General features: G+C 38.0%; 1 protein-coding gene across 3 annotated transcripts in view; it reads right to left on the bottom strand.

Annotated features, from left to right (window-relative positions):
- The window catches only part of tada2a (transcriptional adaptor 2A), a 45,012-nt gene that overhangs the window by 7,822 nt on the left and 21,525 nt on the right, over nt 1-15,665 (bottom strand). For all 3 annotated transcript variants that reach the window (XM_048557188.1, XM_059655263.1, XM_059655264.1), the window contains exons 6-12: nt 14,865-14,953; nt 12,556-12,628; nt 11,920-11,983; nt 10,324-10,367; nt 6,645-6,755; nt 4,063-4,134; nt 1,202-1,334 (exon numbers count right to left, since the gene is read on the bottom strand). In XM_048557188.1, the coding sequence (XP_048413145.1) occupies nt 1,202-1,334; nt 4,063-4,134; nt 6,645-6,755; nt 10,324-10,367; nt 11,920-11,983; nt 12,556-12,628; nt 14,865-14,953 (586 nt within the window). The remainder of the gene's footprint in view (nt 1-1,201; nt 1,335-4,062; nt 4,135-6,644; nt 6,756-10,323; nt 10,368-11,919; nt 11,984-12,555; nt 12,629-14,864; nt 14,954-15,665) is intronic.

The following is a 15,665-nucleotide window of genomic DNA, read 5'->3' as shown; positions in this document are numbered from 1 at the left end:
AGAAATCAGTTCATGCCTGTATTCTTTTTTCCAAAGTGCAAAACCTCGCATTTGCTCATGTTGAATTTCATCAGCCATTTCCTGGGCCACTCTCCTAAACTGTCTAAATCTTTCTGCAGCTTCCCCACCTCCTCAGTACTACTGCCTGTCCACCTATCTTCGTATCATCAGCAAACTTCGCCAGAATGCCCCCAGTCCCTTCATCTAGATCATTAATATATAAAGTGAACAGCTGCGGTCCCAACACTGAACCCTGCAGGACACCACTCGTCACTGGTTGCCATTCCGAAAAAGAGCCTTTTATCCCAACTCTCTGCCTTCTGTCAGACAGCCAATCCTCAATCCAAGCCAGCAGCTTACCTCGAACACCATGGGCCCTCACCTTGTTAGCAGCCTCCCGTGAGGCACCTTATCAAAGGCCTTTTGCAAGTCTAGATAGATATCATCCACTAGGTCTTCCTGGTCTAACATACTTGTTACCTCTTCAAAAAATTCTAACAGGTTTGTCAGGCACAACCTCCCATTACTAAATCCACACTGACTTGTTCTAATCTGACCCTGCACTTCCAGGAATTAAGAAATCTCATCCTTAACAATGGATTCTAGAATTTTACCAACAACCGAGCTTAGGCTAATCCGCCTATAATTTTCCATCTTTTGCCTTGATCCTTTCTTAAACAAGGGGGTGACAACAGCAATTTTCCAATCATCTGGGACTTTCCCAGATTCCAGTGACTTTTGAAAGATCACAACCAAAGCCTCCGCTATTTCCTCAGCCACCTCCCTCAGAACTCTAGGATGTAGCCCATCGGGGCCAGGAGATTTATCAATTTTTAGACCTTTTAGCTTTTCTAGCACTTCCTCTTTTGTAATGCCTACCATACTCAACTCTGCCCCCTGACTCTCCCTAATTGTTGGCATACTACTCATGTCTTCCACTGTGAAGACTGACGCAAAGTACTTATTAAGTTCTTCAGCTATTTCCTTATCTCCCATCACTAGCCTTCCAGCATCAATTTGGAGTGGCCCAATGTCTACCTTTGCCTCTCGTTTGTTTCTTATGTAATGTTCCCCATGTATTCTTATGTATTCATTCCCATCAAAATAATTTTCAACTCTCCCACCAAAAGAAAAAAAGATCAAACAGTGATAAAATGACATGTAAATAAAGTTCTGGGCATTTCCGTCCAAGAGCACTCACATTGCTGCTTGTTTGTGTAACCACTGCTGGCAGGCGTTAGAATCCTGTAGACACTGAAGAACATCTGTGAGCATGTTGCGTTTTAGACGCTCTTCCTCACGATGCACCTTCAAGCAATCATATACTTTGGCGCCTATACAAGATGTGATCAAAGCACCATGAGAAACAGGAACATTCTAGAACAAAAAATATCCCACAACTTCTCCAACACAACATTTCTTTACTGTGTTCTAAAAATGATGTAACGGGGGGTGCTGTTACAAACAACTGTTAATAAATCCAATTTGTTGGACTAAAAAGTAATTTCACAAAATACAAACTATATTCTTAGTACATATCATACCTGTAATAATGTTATTTATCAAATTTAAATAATGGAAGTCGCTCTAGACAGTCTTTGCAGCAATTTTCACTGACTCATTTTCAGATTACATAACTTGAGGACACAAATAATGATTTAGACAGCAAGATTAAACTCACAGGCACCAAAGGAGGAGACTAATCAGAGCATCAAATCCACATCAGCTCTCTATAGAGAAATTCAGTCAGACTCATTTAATATCCAGCTATCCTGTAGTCACGAAAGTTTGTTTCCCTTAATTTCTCGTCCAATTTGTCCATCATCTGATTCCTGCAATTTTTAAAACTGCGCACTTCCTCAGGCATTCCATACACACTGCTACTTGGGCCTGGATATTAACAAGATCGGCTGCATAGGCTGAGAGGGAGTATGGGTCCAGAGTTTTCAATGGAAAATCCCAAGATAACAGTTTCTCCAAATGCTGAAGTTTTAACCTCAAAATGTGTCTACAACAGATTTCCAACCCCGAGGTAGCCTACATACCAGGTAGGTCTGATCTCTAATTCGAAGCATTTAAACTGCCATGACAGAAATGAATGGTTGGAGTTAGGGTGAGATTTTTAAAATTTTTAACACCTGACCTGTCTTTAAAACACATCATTTAGTCTTCACCAATAAAACAAAAAAAACCAACACTAACTGGTTATCAAGCCCAGCTATAAGAACGGAGAAGTGAAAGAAAGATTAGAGATAAAAGAAATTCTCCCAGTGAATTACACTTCATTACAACTGTTTTATCATTAAACCACACACAAGGGCTAATTAACTCTTAATATAACCAATTAATCATTGAGTGCAGTTCCGTGAATTAAGTTGCTCAGGATGACAAAAACAAAACTAGAACTAAAAGTATATTTCACTTGGTTACCAGCCAGTTAATTCACAAAACAGATCAGAAAATATTATTTGATGAAATGGAAATCCATTAGAAGTGATGTAATCCATTGACTGCAATGTATGAACAAGACACCGCCTCTGCTCAGAACACAAGAAGAACCATCTGACGGGATATCTTTTGGTTTCAATTGGGCTTCTGATGTCTGTAGTGATTTTAAGAAGGTCAGCTAGGGTGGACGAGATTAACAGTCCCAATGAGATAGCCCTGGGTGACAAATATAAACAGGGCTGTCAGAGGTTCTGTTCACTCAGAGCTGGCTTTGAGGAAGCTGGATCAGTGTGAAAGACTCTCCATGTGTAAAAGACAGACTTGGTGATGGGATACCAGCCTCTGTAGAGTGAATTCATTGGACAGTCTTTGACACTGATCCAGTTTCCTCAAAGCCATCTCTCAGAGTGAACGGTGCTTCCGAAACTCCTGTTTATATTTGTCAGCCAGAACCGCCTGGTTGGACCAGATTAACACCCCTCAATCAGGGAATTCATATTGTGACCTTGTTACAATCACTATATCCATCCCACTTTGAGCCCGAGAACATAGGCCAGTTCATTTTTTTGTAGCTCTTCCTGGGGTGTTTTCGCACAGGGTCAGGTTCCTCCAACTCATCCTCTGACACGGGTGGCTTATAACGTATGGTCTCTTGCCTCTTGCGCCTGGAGCTCTGAAGAAATTCACTTTCCTCTTCAGGCAGCAAAGGCATTGACATCTGCTGTGTCCATCTTCGATTCCAAGGTATCTTCAATGTTTGACGGAGAGGGAAAACCCACAGGCTCTGGAGCAGTCAGAAAGACAGTCAAAGAGCTGGGCACGTTTTGCTCGTGCACCGTTTACAAGTTTGCAGCTTCACGTGGTCCACGTGCTTGTTCAGGACTGTCGCACCCTACCTGAACTTCATCACTGGATCTGATCTCACATTGATCATGCATCTTACCCATGCAGGGCCATTACTGTGGTTCCTACAAACTTTGTCCCCTGAAGCAAATTGTCTCTCTTGATTAGCGGAGTCCTGCGTCTGGCACTAGTGTTCCTGATGCCATTTCAATGTCCGCAAAATATTTCATTGAAGAAAGGTTACAAGAAAAAAAGTCACGGAAATGGTTAATAAGGTGCAGACAGATGAACTAACAGTCTCTCAGAGTAAAGCTCCACACTTTTCTCCAAATAATTCTTCAAACAAAATAGGTAAGATTTTATTTTCTTTTAGAATTGGTTGGAAGTAGATTTGGAAACATAAGGCTCTTAGTTATTATAGGAATGACTGCATCAGTAGCAATCAGAAAATACTTGATAAAAAATTGTGCTTGCATGAGAGCAATGGAAAGTACTTCTTCCCTCTTTTCTAAAGTTTAAAGTTATTTTGACAATGCTGTTCCTCAGAATTAAAATTCGACTCACAAAACTTTATTGAGTATATATAAAATCACAATAGCATATGCACACTAAGACTTTTCCTTCATACGTGAATGGGGTCAGATAATATAGCATTCATCTTCATAATACAGTATAGCTTTCTCTTTCAGAACATTTGTCTGACCTGCTGCTTTGACATTTATGAACTTAAGATAAAGCACACTTATGTAATAACATATCCAAACAACTCACCACGGAATGTGAAGATGCCTGCCCGTCTGTATTCTTGCAATCGCTTGATCTCTTTCCGAAGTTCAAAATCCACTATGAGAAATAAATATTGGTAGAAGGATAATTTTTAATTGAATTTTCACAACTATACGCCTTACACTCAAAACGTGGTATTTGGAGATTCAAAAACAAAATAATTCTAGAGAAGTTGCTGAGGCCTTCGAATTTTGACATTTAAATAACAAAGTTATGATGAGCATGTTAAGAAATTTAAGTGCCAGAAATCGTTATTTTTCAGATATTCAAGATAGAAAACAAAAACAGCAATAATGATAAATTTTTAAAAATCTTTTAAGTCAAGGAATTAAATGATTGCAATTTTGGCCAATGATGTTGTCATTCAAGGCAATCGGCAATACACTGCTTTGTCAGGATGCTGAATAGCATGGAGGGAAACTTGGAATTAGTGGAGATCCCATATATTTGCTGCCCTCATCCTGCTAGATGGTGGGTTGACAGATTTGGAAGATGCTATCAAAGAAGCCTTGGTGAATTTCTGCAGTGTGCCAGCGGCAGAGGGAAAAAAATGTCTGAGGATGTGGTGCCGATCAAGCAACCTGCTTTGGCCTTGATAATGTCAAGTTTCTTGAATGTTGTTTGAACGGCAGACTTCCATGAAAGTGATGAGTTACTCGCTGCAGGAGTCCTAGCCTCTGACCTTGTGTCTCCACAGTATTTATGTGAACTGTTCATTTTGATTTCTGATAAATGGTAGCATCCAGGATGCTGATAATGGGGGGACTTGGTAATGGTATCAAGGGACAGTGGTTAGATATTCTATCGCTCAGTAAGGTAATTGCCTGGCATTTTGTGCAAATGTTACTTGCTACTTTCCAGGTCCTGTTGCATTTGGACGTTGATTGCTTCAGTATCTGAGGAGTCACCAGTGTGCAATGTTCAGCACCAGTCATATTATATGCAGCTGAAGATGGTTGGGCCTAGGAAACTATCCTGAGGAGCTACTGCAAAGATTCCTGGAGTAGAGATAACTGATCTCCTACAACCAACCTCCTTGTGTTAACTAGTCTGCTTTGATTCACACTGGCCCCAGTTTTGCTAGGGTTCTGTGATGCCATACTCAGTGAAATGGTGTCTTAATGTCAAGAACAGTTGCTCTCATCTCACCTCTGGAATTCAGCTTTTTTGCCCATATTTAAACTAAGATTGTACTAAAATCAGGAGCAGAGGGGCTGTTACAGAACTTAAACTAAATGAGTGAACAGGTTACTACTAAGCAAGGGCAGATTGATAGCACTGTAGACAGCACCTTCCATTGCTTCACTGAAGAGTGGGTACAGAAGGTTGTCATGTTAATTTTAAAAGGCTGTAATTACTGTGAAAACAAATGAATATTACATACATGTATGGCTTTCTAAAATGTGTCATGTTCTGCAGGTCCCAGTAGTCTCATAGCTTTGTAGAGGTCCTGAACTTCTTCAGGATACTGTCATTTGCTTTGTTCGAACTGTCATGCTTTCTGTTTACAGGACATAGCTGAGAAATATTCCACATTGTTGGTAGATGGCAGTGTTGAAGATGTGCTGGAATAACTTGGCAAGAAATGCAGCAGGTTCTGGTACACACATCTTCAGTACTACGTCAGAACGTTGTCAGGTCCACCTGATTTTTTGGAGCATCCAACACCTCCAGCTGTTTCTTGATATCACGTGAAGTGAATCAAATTGACTGAAGGCTGGCAGGTGTGATGCTAGAGACCTTTGGAAAACGCTGAGATGGATCATACACTTGGCACTTCCGGGCGAAGACTGTCACGATTGCTTCAACCGATACAAGCAGTGCTACTTTGTTGGGCTTCCCCTTTATTGAGGATGGTGATATTTGTGGTGCTGCCTACTCCAGTGAATGGTTTAACTGTCTGCCACTATTCAGAACTAGTGCGGCATGCTTGCAGAGCTTAGATCTGCATACTTTACTAAACCCAGATTGGTTCCACTGCTAGACAGTTATAGCGGAGTGGCAAATATGCCAAACCACAATGTTGTTGGAAGACTGTGTTGAGAGTACGATCCTGCTGCTGATGGCCATCATGATTCCCAAGTCTTTAGTTGCTGTATTTGTTTGAATTCTTTCCCATTCAGCACAGTGATAGTGCTACACAACACAATACAGTGTATTCTCAATGTGAAGACAGAATTTTGTCTTTACAAGGTCTGTGCAGTGGACACTCTTACTGACCCTGTCATGTGACAAATGCATCTGCAACAGGTAGATTGGGGAGCATGGCGTTATACATAACTTACCCTCTTGTTGGTTTCCTCAATGCTTGCTGCAGACCCATTGTTAGTCACCTTACCACAGATCGTGTTTAGCAGCAATGTCCTAAAAGACTCAAACAGCTTAACCAGCAGTGATGCCTGCCACTGGTGGTAGGCATTGAAGTCCCCTATCCAGAATACAGTGTGCACCCTTGATACCCTCAATGCTTCCTCCAAATGTAGTTCAACAGAGATGCCCTTTTCTTGTTAATTTTAAAAGGCTGTAATTACTGTGAAAACAAAGGAAAACATATGAACGCTACATACATGTATGGCTTTCAATAAATTTGTCATGTTCTGTAGGTCCCAGTAGTCTTGCAAAATGTCTCATAGCTTCGTAGAGGTCCTGAACTTCTTTAGGATACCGTCGTTCAAGAACTGCAATTTTATAAGAGGATATTTTTGAATGTATTTTTACAACTGTTACAAGGTGCAACTGCAATTATTCCTTGTTAAACTTCATTTTGATGTCCAATGCTTTTGTTTGTTAGTCCTGCATTTATAATTTCCACACATTCCAATGGCGCATTTCCTGGATAGAGACTCACAGCAGTGATATATCATGAATGGGTTTCAATGAGTTCAGTGAACTGTCAGCAGTTTAAATAGCAAATTAATTGCTGAATGAATTATAACTAAGCAAAAGTTTTTCTTAATACCACTTCATGACTTTTCACTCTGATCAAAAGAAATTTATAAACAAAATTAATTTCTCCTAGTGTAACTTTCTCCCTGGTTTCCTCTCTCTTTTTCTAAAGATAATTTTTTTTCTTTCTCTGGCTGTACAAATCAGAAGCTTTGCTTCTGCCTTTTTTCAGTTTCAGAGATGGTAGGAACTGCAGGTGCTAGAGAATCTGAGATAGCAAGGTGTAGAGCTGGATGAACACAGCAGGCCATGCAACATCAGAAGAGCAGGAAAGCTGACAATTCGGATCTAAACCCTTCTTCATTTCTTTTTTCAGTTTTATTTGCTTTTAATTGTTTTCTTTCTACCACATCTAGTCATATGTCTTGCGCTCTTGATACCATTTCTCACAGAGGTCCTTTATTCAAAAGATTTTCACTACAAGGCTCAGACAAGCAGCAACATGGTTGGTAACATTTAGAACAATAGATACTGCCAGACAACGGTCATATGGAAACTGTTGCAATCCATCTACAAAGGGCCTTCTCTCTTTCTATCTCTCTCTCCCCACTTCTCCAAACCCACCATTTGCCCTTCAATACATTTTTACCCTAATTCTAGTCAACACTGTCTTTCTTTGACTTCACCCTCCCGTTCTCAATTCTCCCATTCTTATTCCGTCCAACAATAACATTAAGAGATTCCTCAACTCAATATGAATATGCTCATATTTACATTAAACTTCATTAAAACCATAAATACTGAGTCAATTAGATAATCTTGAATTCTAACGTTAAAGCACGAAGTTCTTTTAATGAATAAACTGACATTCTCCAATTATATCAGATAGGAAATAAGCTCATGGGAAGCAATTATAATCTTTTTAAATTGGCAACGAAATTCAACACAGTTGTCTATTATAAACAATTACCCCAATTTATTTTAAATAGGTTTATCATTATTTTCTGATAATTTTAGGATGTTTCTGGTACTTAATGTTACAATGTAGAGAGCATCCTGCAACTTGAATTCAGCACTGCAGAACAATACCGAATCCTGAAAGTGATCGGGTTTGCACTGAGGTGTAACTGCAATGCTCATCTTATTGCAATGCTAATGAACTGTAATTTATCTGTTTGTTGTTTTTAATTTAATCTGATCTCAGTTTCTGCTGTTACTGAGTGAATGAAAGCCAAGTAGGAACCTAGGTGAATATTAATTACATTAATTATTTATTGTTCAATCAACATCTGTAAACAGAAAGACAGGAAATAACATTCTGAAGGGTACACACTGTTATGTCAGCACTTGTCTCTTCTTTAAAGCAGCTGACCCAGCTATGTATTTCTAATTTTTAAAAGTATACATACTTTAAAATATACACAAGACTAAATATGGTAAAAATCAGAGTGATGGAATATAAAAAGAAAACTGATATCCAATTTGTATTTTGCTGACTTTCTATTGACAATAGCTTCTAAACCATTTTTAGCTCAGCAACTCACTCTCCTAACACACAGTGACTTACATAAAGCTTGATCACCATTATTGGCTTTCAAAAAAATAAATTCTCATTTCAACTGATTACCAAACACTTGTATTCCTCTCTCATTACTTCTAACATCAATACCACTGAAATCTGTCTATGCTTCAGCTTCCCTTTATTATTGAAGAGTTAATTAATGAATGTAACCAAATCTGGATAAAATGGGAAAGTGGTCTAATGATTGGCTCATGCTCAATAATTTACGTTTATACAGCACCTTTTAATGTAGCAAAATGTCTTAACATGTTTCAAATGCATTGTCAAAACAAAATAAATGCCAAGTCAGAGAATCAGATATTAGAAGGGGTGACCAAAACCTTGGTCAAAGTGATGGGTTTTAAGGAAAATGAAGGTAGAGAGGCAGTGGAAACTGGGGGAAGGACCAAAGACACAGCTGACAAATGGTAAGGTGGAGGGGGTTTTAGGGTTGATGGAAGCTACAAAGTAGGAATAGGAAAGCCATTTTAATTGAAAGTGTTGGAGCGTGGAGAAAAAATATAGGTCAGCAAAAACAGGAAAGATGGGTGAATGGACCTTGGTGTACCCATAGGATATGGGTAGTAGAAATTTTAATGAACGTTGTTCAGACTGTGCAGGATGAAAAGCTGACCAGAAAATGTATAGGAATAGTTACTGATGAGAATTTCAGCAGGAGGTGGGATAAGGTAGGAGAGAACACAGACAGACTACAAAAAAAAATGCTCATCCAAATGACTACTGCAAAACCAAGTACAAATGTTCTTCAAATTGCAAACCCACTGCTTTTAATATTAAAGTCTGACTTGGCAGACCTTTGCAAATTCATCGGGTAGTTGCATATAAAGTTATAGTCCAATCCTTCTAAGAGATACAACATCAAAAAAGTTAGCACTTCTGTACAATATTAATTGAAATTTTGGATGGTGCAATAATTACTGCTATTTTACCAGTTTGGTGGTACAATTCACTGACATTAGTTAAAGTAGTAATTAGTAGTAGTTTAGACATGATAATCTCAGTTCCATACACATGGCACTAGTTAGTAACTACAAAGTGGCTGCTAATCATCTAAATAATTGAGAGACAGGTACAGATTAGCTATTTGTCGATGTCCTGAAGATTTACATTTCAAGTAAATCTGCTATTATTTCTTCAGGCTGATGCAAAATAAAGTATGCAAAACAAAGGGAGCAACTTAAGTCAGAAGCAGATAGTATAATCCAATTTTACAGAATTTGTATGTTGGTTATAAAGCTAACATTTCACATGCCTGACTTACTTCAAAAACAGGTATAAGGCCTTTGAAAGCAAATGTCTAAAGCTAAAGCCTTTCTTGCCAGCTCTAAGACTACAGGAATTATCAGGTCAAAGGATTAATTGAGGTATGCGTAGAAGGATTAGGCTGCAATAAATTTGACAACTTTATTTCAGCGCAAATTTGCACACTAATTTTCCACACAAGAACAGAGTTATTCCTTTAAGTAGAATTAATAATGCAACATAATACAAAGTACTCTCCACTGCATAGAATATGTATTCACAAGTTGGGCTCAGAAAACTAAATCCATCACAATCTACTAGAAGCAAGAAAATACTTAGCAGCAGCAGTAACTGCATCACTAATACTTGATGTGCTTCTGCACTGACAGTGTAGACACCTGTAATTAATATTTATACTCTACGGTCTGGAGAAGGAAACCTTTGAAAAGGTTCAGTTCTGCATGGCAACTCCCAATGAGACCTGTACCATTACAAACTTGTGTTCCTTTGGCAAACTAGACATGGTTCATACTTACTTTGAAATTTTCTGAGGTTGATCAGGCCATGGTCTCTCAAAATTCTGTGGAGTGAGTAAGATTCTCCAGTCACAAATTATTTTCTAAATTACTGGGAAAATCAAATCTCTTCTACATGAATACATAGTATCATAGGTTTTAATGATAAAAGTGTCCTCAATTACATTTATAACTTTTAAAATAAGCTGACTACATTAAGACAGTAACACTGCATCACTAGGGAATAGTAGGGGGGGAAACATGGATGTAAACAAATCTCATTATTTCACTGGTACTTCAGTCAATTCAAATACACCACAAGCGACCTTATATGAAAATTGGCCTTTGTATAGTGTTAGAATGTTCTGCAGCTGTGTTGAATCACAGGGTGGAGAAACACAGATTTTTACATCCATAACATAGCAAGGTGGTGCTGTATAGAGATCATTAACTTTACTACACTGCTTGGGGACGTGGGGTAGGAGGACAGATCATCTGACGATCCTATTAAGTAATCTCATGCAACATTCCAAACTGAGTCCCGTGAATTTCATGTGGAATACAGTTTGCTGCTTGGGAAAAAAATAATTTTGCAAAATAATCTCTGGAAATCAGTTTATGTTATGTTTAAATGTCATGCAGCAGGTTACGGCTATTGTTAAAGCCAAATGACACCACGTAACTGTTTATGTGGATGCTCTGAAAATGTCAGTTCTCAGCATACTGGAGGAGAAGTTCAGGAATTAAGTGCACTAATTTCACACTGAGAAAACCAGACAGAACATTACAGGTAGAGGGCATCACATCTGATCAGTGTTGGCTATCCCTTCAAATATTTTCATGTATATTACAACATTTCAGACACACTTAATTTGCTCTTAAGTAACCTGGAATGTCCTGAAGCCACATATTTATTTCTAAATGATGCAATTCAGAAGTAGATTGCAAGCAGTTGGTGGACACAGATAGGGAGGTGACAGTGGTAGAAAAATAAAATTAGTTAGCTGCAGCTCAAGCTGTTTTGTTCATTTTGACAAACACACTGCCAACAACTATTCAACTATTTACTTTTTAAAAATATTAAATATGATTTAACTGTAGACAGTAAAATGAAAAGATAAAACATCAAATTCTTGTTGTCAACACTGTAAAGTCTACTCTGGCTGTCACGGACTAGAAATCAATTTTACAGCCTGTTATCTTTCTGTCTAGAATGATTAATTCTAAGTCAAAGGGCCTCTGTTTCCGTTTCTATTATAAACATTTAATGGCTTTGGTAGATAATGAAGACTGTGGCTATACCATAGATGTGGTAAACTATCATGGTTAGTTTACATTACTGGAAAACCTAACCTGGCAAGACTTCTCTATTCATATTTTAAATATGTATTATTGTATTTCTGCCTTTAATGCAGAAAACAATCACTGAATCAGCATTACAGACAAAAACAATGCAACATAACAAACCATCTTGTAATGTTTTAGTATGACAATGTCAAGTGTAATATTGCTGATAAACTGAGGGATATGAAACAATAACTTACTTTCAGAGTTAAAAGAAAACAGAAAAGTGAACTGTGTATGAAAACTAATTTAAAAATTTCAGGAGTAACTTACTTTTTTCTTCGTTGTCTCTCTTTTAATCTGGAATAATAGATATCAACCACTGCAAGTTTCAAAGCTGTTCAAACAAAGTGCAAAAAGTATTAAAATGACGCAAGGGTTACCTAAGGAAATACCAACATCTAATTATCAGATGAAGAATGAAACACTGAATTACAAAATAAACCAACCAATGACATCAACAGTGAAATGCTGCCTTCAATGCAGTTTTTCATTAAACACATTTTTGGGTAAAGCCATTTCAATATGCTCTCGGTATAAGGAGTCACAAAGCAGATGTGTTGCATTAGCATTACATCACACTGCATTACCATAAGGAGAAATTATACTTGGGTGACCGGTAAATGGCTCTGATGCAAAGAAACATCACCATTTTATAATTCTTCAGTCACCATACACATTTTTTTTTGTAATACAGTGTGCCTGCAAATTAAATCCAACAGTAACACAAAAGATTCTGGACTAATTTAGACAAAACAACTACTTTACAGCAGCATGTTATCATAATGGACAACAACTGGCGGTTTGCATTGTACAAAGCAGAATTAGAAGATTCTATTTATAAGAAGGAATACTGTTTGATGGGGTTTACAAGGCTAATAAAAGAATTTTATGGATCAAAGAACTTACCATGCAAAATATCAGAGTCATCTTCTACAAAATCAATATCCCTCAAATCCCATTCTGCATAATTGTCGAATTCCTGTATCAAAATTATTAATTTTAATACCGTTCAAATATTTTTAGGTCTTTCGACAAAAAAGTAATGTGAAAAGCAAAGTAATTGCTGCAACTTTCAGTTCCAGGCAACCAGCCAGCTGCTAAAACCTGCTGAACAGCAAATATAAGGTAAATCCATAATTCCATGATCTACAGGCATTTGTGATCAATGCTGCTACCTTGATTCTCCATACCCTAGCATGTCTCCCTGGATGTCAACCTTATCCCTATAACTGCCAAAATCAAGGATATTGGCATAATTTGGCACTGCAGGGAAAATGTTGTACTGTTGTACAACAAAATGCTACACTGCACTCAACAGCAAATCATTTTTGGTGGGGATAGTGGAGGGAATAAAATTGAGTATTAATTAAATATTAATACAGAAACAAAATCAGCCAACTAACTAACAATCAAACAAAACCCCTCTAATTAACTTCTTGTTATTTTAAAACTAACATCATTAGAATTCAAGAGTACAATGAGTGTTGATAGTTATCACCACAGAAAGCCTTTTTACTTGCAAGACTAAAGTCAGTATTTAGTGATTGTGTAAAATCAGTCATCTGTAGAATGATATCATATAAATTATACAGCACAAACAGTGCTTTTAATTCAGGATGCGGGCATCACTGAAAACACCAGTATTTCTTGCTCTTCCCAAAGAGACCTTGAGAAGGTGTAGCTGTGGGAACTGAGTAGCTTGCAAAGACATCTTAGAAGAAAGTAGATAATAAAATGTGAGGCTGGATGAACACAGCAGGCCAAGCAGCATCTCAGGAGCACAAAAGATGCTGCTTGGCCTGCCGTGTTCATCCAGCCTCACATTTTATTATCTTGGAATCTCCAGCATCTGCAGTTCCCATTATCTTAGAAGAAAGTAGGTTTGGATCACCTATCAGCTAGACCTATTTGGGGCCTAAAGACATTGGTAAATCAATTATGATTTTTATGACACTCTTCTAGTTTCACATTCAGAATTATTGATGTAAGCTTTTATTGTCAGATTTATTTAATTAGCTGAATTTAAATTCACCAATTGCCATGGTGCAATATGAAATCACATTAGCCATTAAGAGATGTATGATAGAAGTTGGATGTGACTTTTCCCATACCTGTTATTAACATACTTTCCTTTAGTACCACCCCCACCACACCCAAAACTGGCTACACTAAGATATATAATAAGTTCCTACGAGATATTCAAACCCTACTGTGACGTCAACATATGGAAACCCATGTCTATGGGGCAAACATGGTTTAAGGCCCTCCTCAGGTAGGGGATAGCTTATTTAAAAATGGAGATGTTCTACTCACTTCACATCCCACCTATTTTAAGCATGTTCAAATCTTTTGCCTCTTAGTCATTTACTTGTATATTGTGGAACAGAGGAATCAGATATAATTGTTCTGCTCTTGTTAGTTTACATACATTCAGAGATCTTGGGTCTCTATAAATTAGGCTTTATTCAGTGACGAGGTCACTGCTATGGACACAGGCTTTTCCAAACCTCTAGCTTTACATAATTGAAACAAGAGAACTTTGCATGTACAGGAAACATGCTGTGAAACTTGAAAGAGTTCAGAAAAGATTTACAAGGGAATTGCCAGGGTTGGAGAATTTGAGCTATAGGGAGAGATTGAATAGCCTGGGGCTATTTTCCCTTAAGTGTAGCAGGCTGAGGGGTGACCTGATAGAGGTTTATAAAACATGTTGGGCACGAATAGGGTTGAATAGCCAAGGTATTTTTTTCCACGGTAGTGGAGTCCAAAACTAGAGGATCTGGGTTTAAGGTGACAGGGGAAAGATTTAAAAGGAACCTAAGGGGCAACGTTCTCACACAGAGGATGGAATGAGCTGCCAGAGCACAGAGTGGAGGCTGGTCCACTTTCAATATTTAAAAGAATGGAATATAAATAGGAAGGGTTTAGAGGGGTATCAGCCAAATGCTGACAAATGGGACTAAGTTTACTTAGAATATTTGGTTTGCATGGACTTGTTAGACCAAAGGGTCTGATTTCATGCTGTACATCTCCATGACTCGATCCTAGTGCTATCCATTAAATGCATATACGCCACATGCCTCAATTACTTGTTCACATTCAAATCAGACTATGGGTTTTGCTTTTGTTTTTCTATTATTTGGTTACATTTTTCTAATCTTTTAACAACTGATTCATGAATTTGTTCTACAATCTAAGTAGAACAAACAACTTACTTCAACAAAGTCTGCTCGTGCTGGCATATATCCTGCCATATCTCTTGACACTGCAGAATCAAACGTTGGTCTGGGTGGATCATCACAAGCTGCAATTAATTGGGAAAAGCAAGGTCTGTTTTACGGCAGTGGAATTGCACTTGAAGTGGAAGATCAAAATTTACTTCTTAATGCGAGAAGATAGCAACATAAGATTCTTTCCAGTTCCAGGAATCCCAAGCAGTGTTTTAAGATGTAATTTATGCCAGCCCCCAAAAAACTATCTAATTTTCTCTTTCAGATGTTGATCGGCCTTCTGCACATTTCCAGCATTTTTTTTTATATTTCAAATTGCATTTTCAAAAAAATCTCCAAGGGAAGTCCATTTAGCTAAGATCAATTCTGGTACAAGATTACAAGGTATTGAACAGTTATATATTATCCTCCAGCAGTTTTTCTTTGAAGACTAGTACTTCAATGCATGATGATCACAGATGGACACTGAATAGCAAAAGCTATTCAACTCAATGGCCATTGCAATTGACCCCAAACAAGTCTAAACTTGATGTGATTCCCCAGCCCCCCCGCCACACGACAAAGATCGACAAACTAGCTGTGTTCAATGACCTAAACATCAAAGCCAACAGCATTCCTTTCTACCGGCTATGAAAACAAAACACTAACTCAGCAGAAGCTGAAGATCTCCCTGGTCAATACGGCTGAACCATCAGGGTAAGTCCCAATAACCATAAACATTTTCACAAGGCAGTAATAGTTCAGTCATCGGGGATATTGTTTTCCAGTTAGAATCTGAAATTCTAG

This window comes from Stegostoma tigrinum, chromosome 27, assembly GCF_030684315.1.
Source record: "Stegostoma tigrinum isolate sSteTig4 chromosome 27, sSteTig4.hap1, whole genome shotgun sequence".
Lineage (NCBI taxonomy): Eukaryota > Metazoa > Chordata > Chondrichthyes > Orectolobiformes > Stegostomatidae > Stegostoma > Stegostoma tigrinum.
The sequence above is the reverse complement of the archived record's forward strand: the minus strand, read 5'-3'. Positions and strand labels throughout refer to the sequence as shown.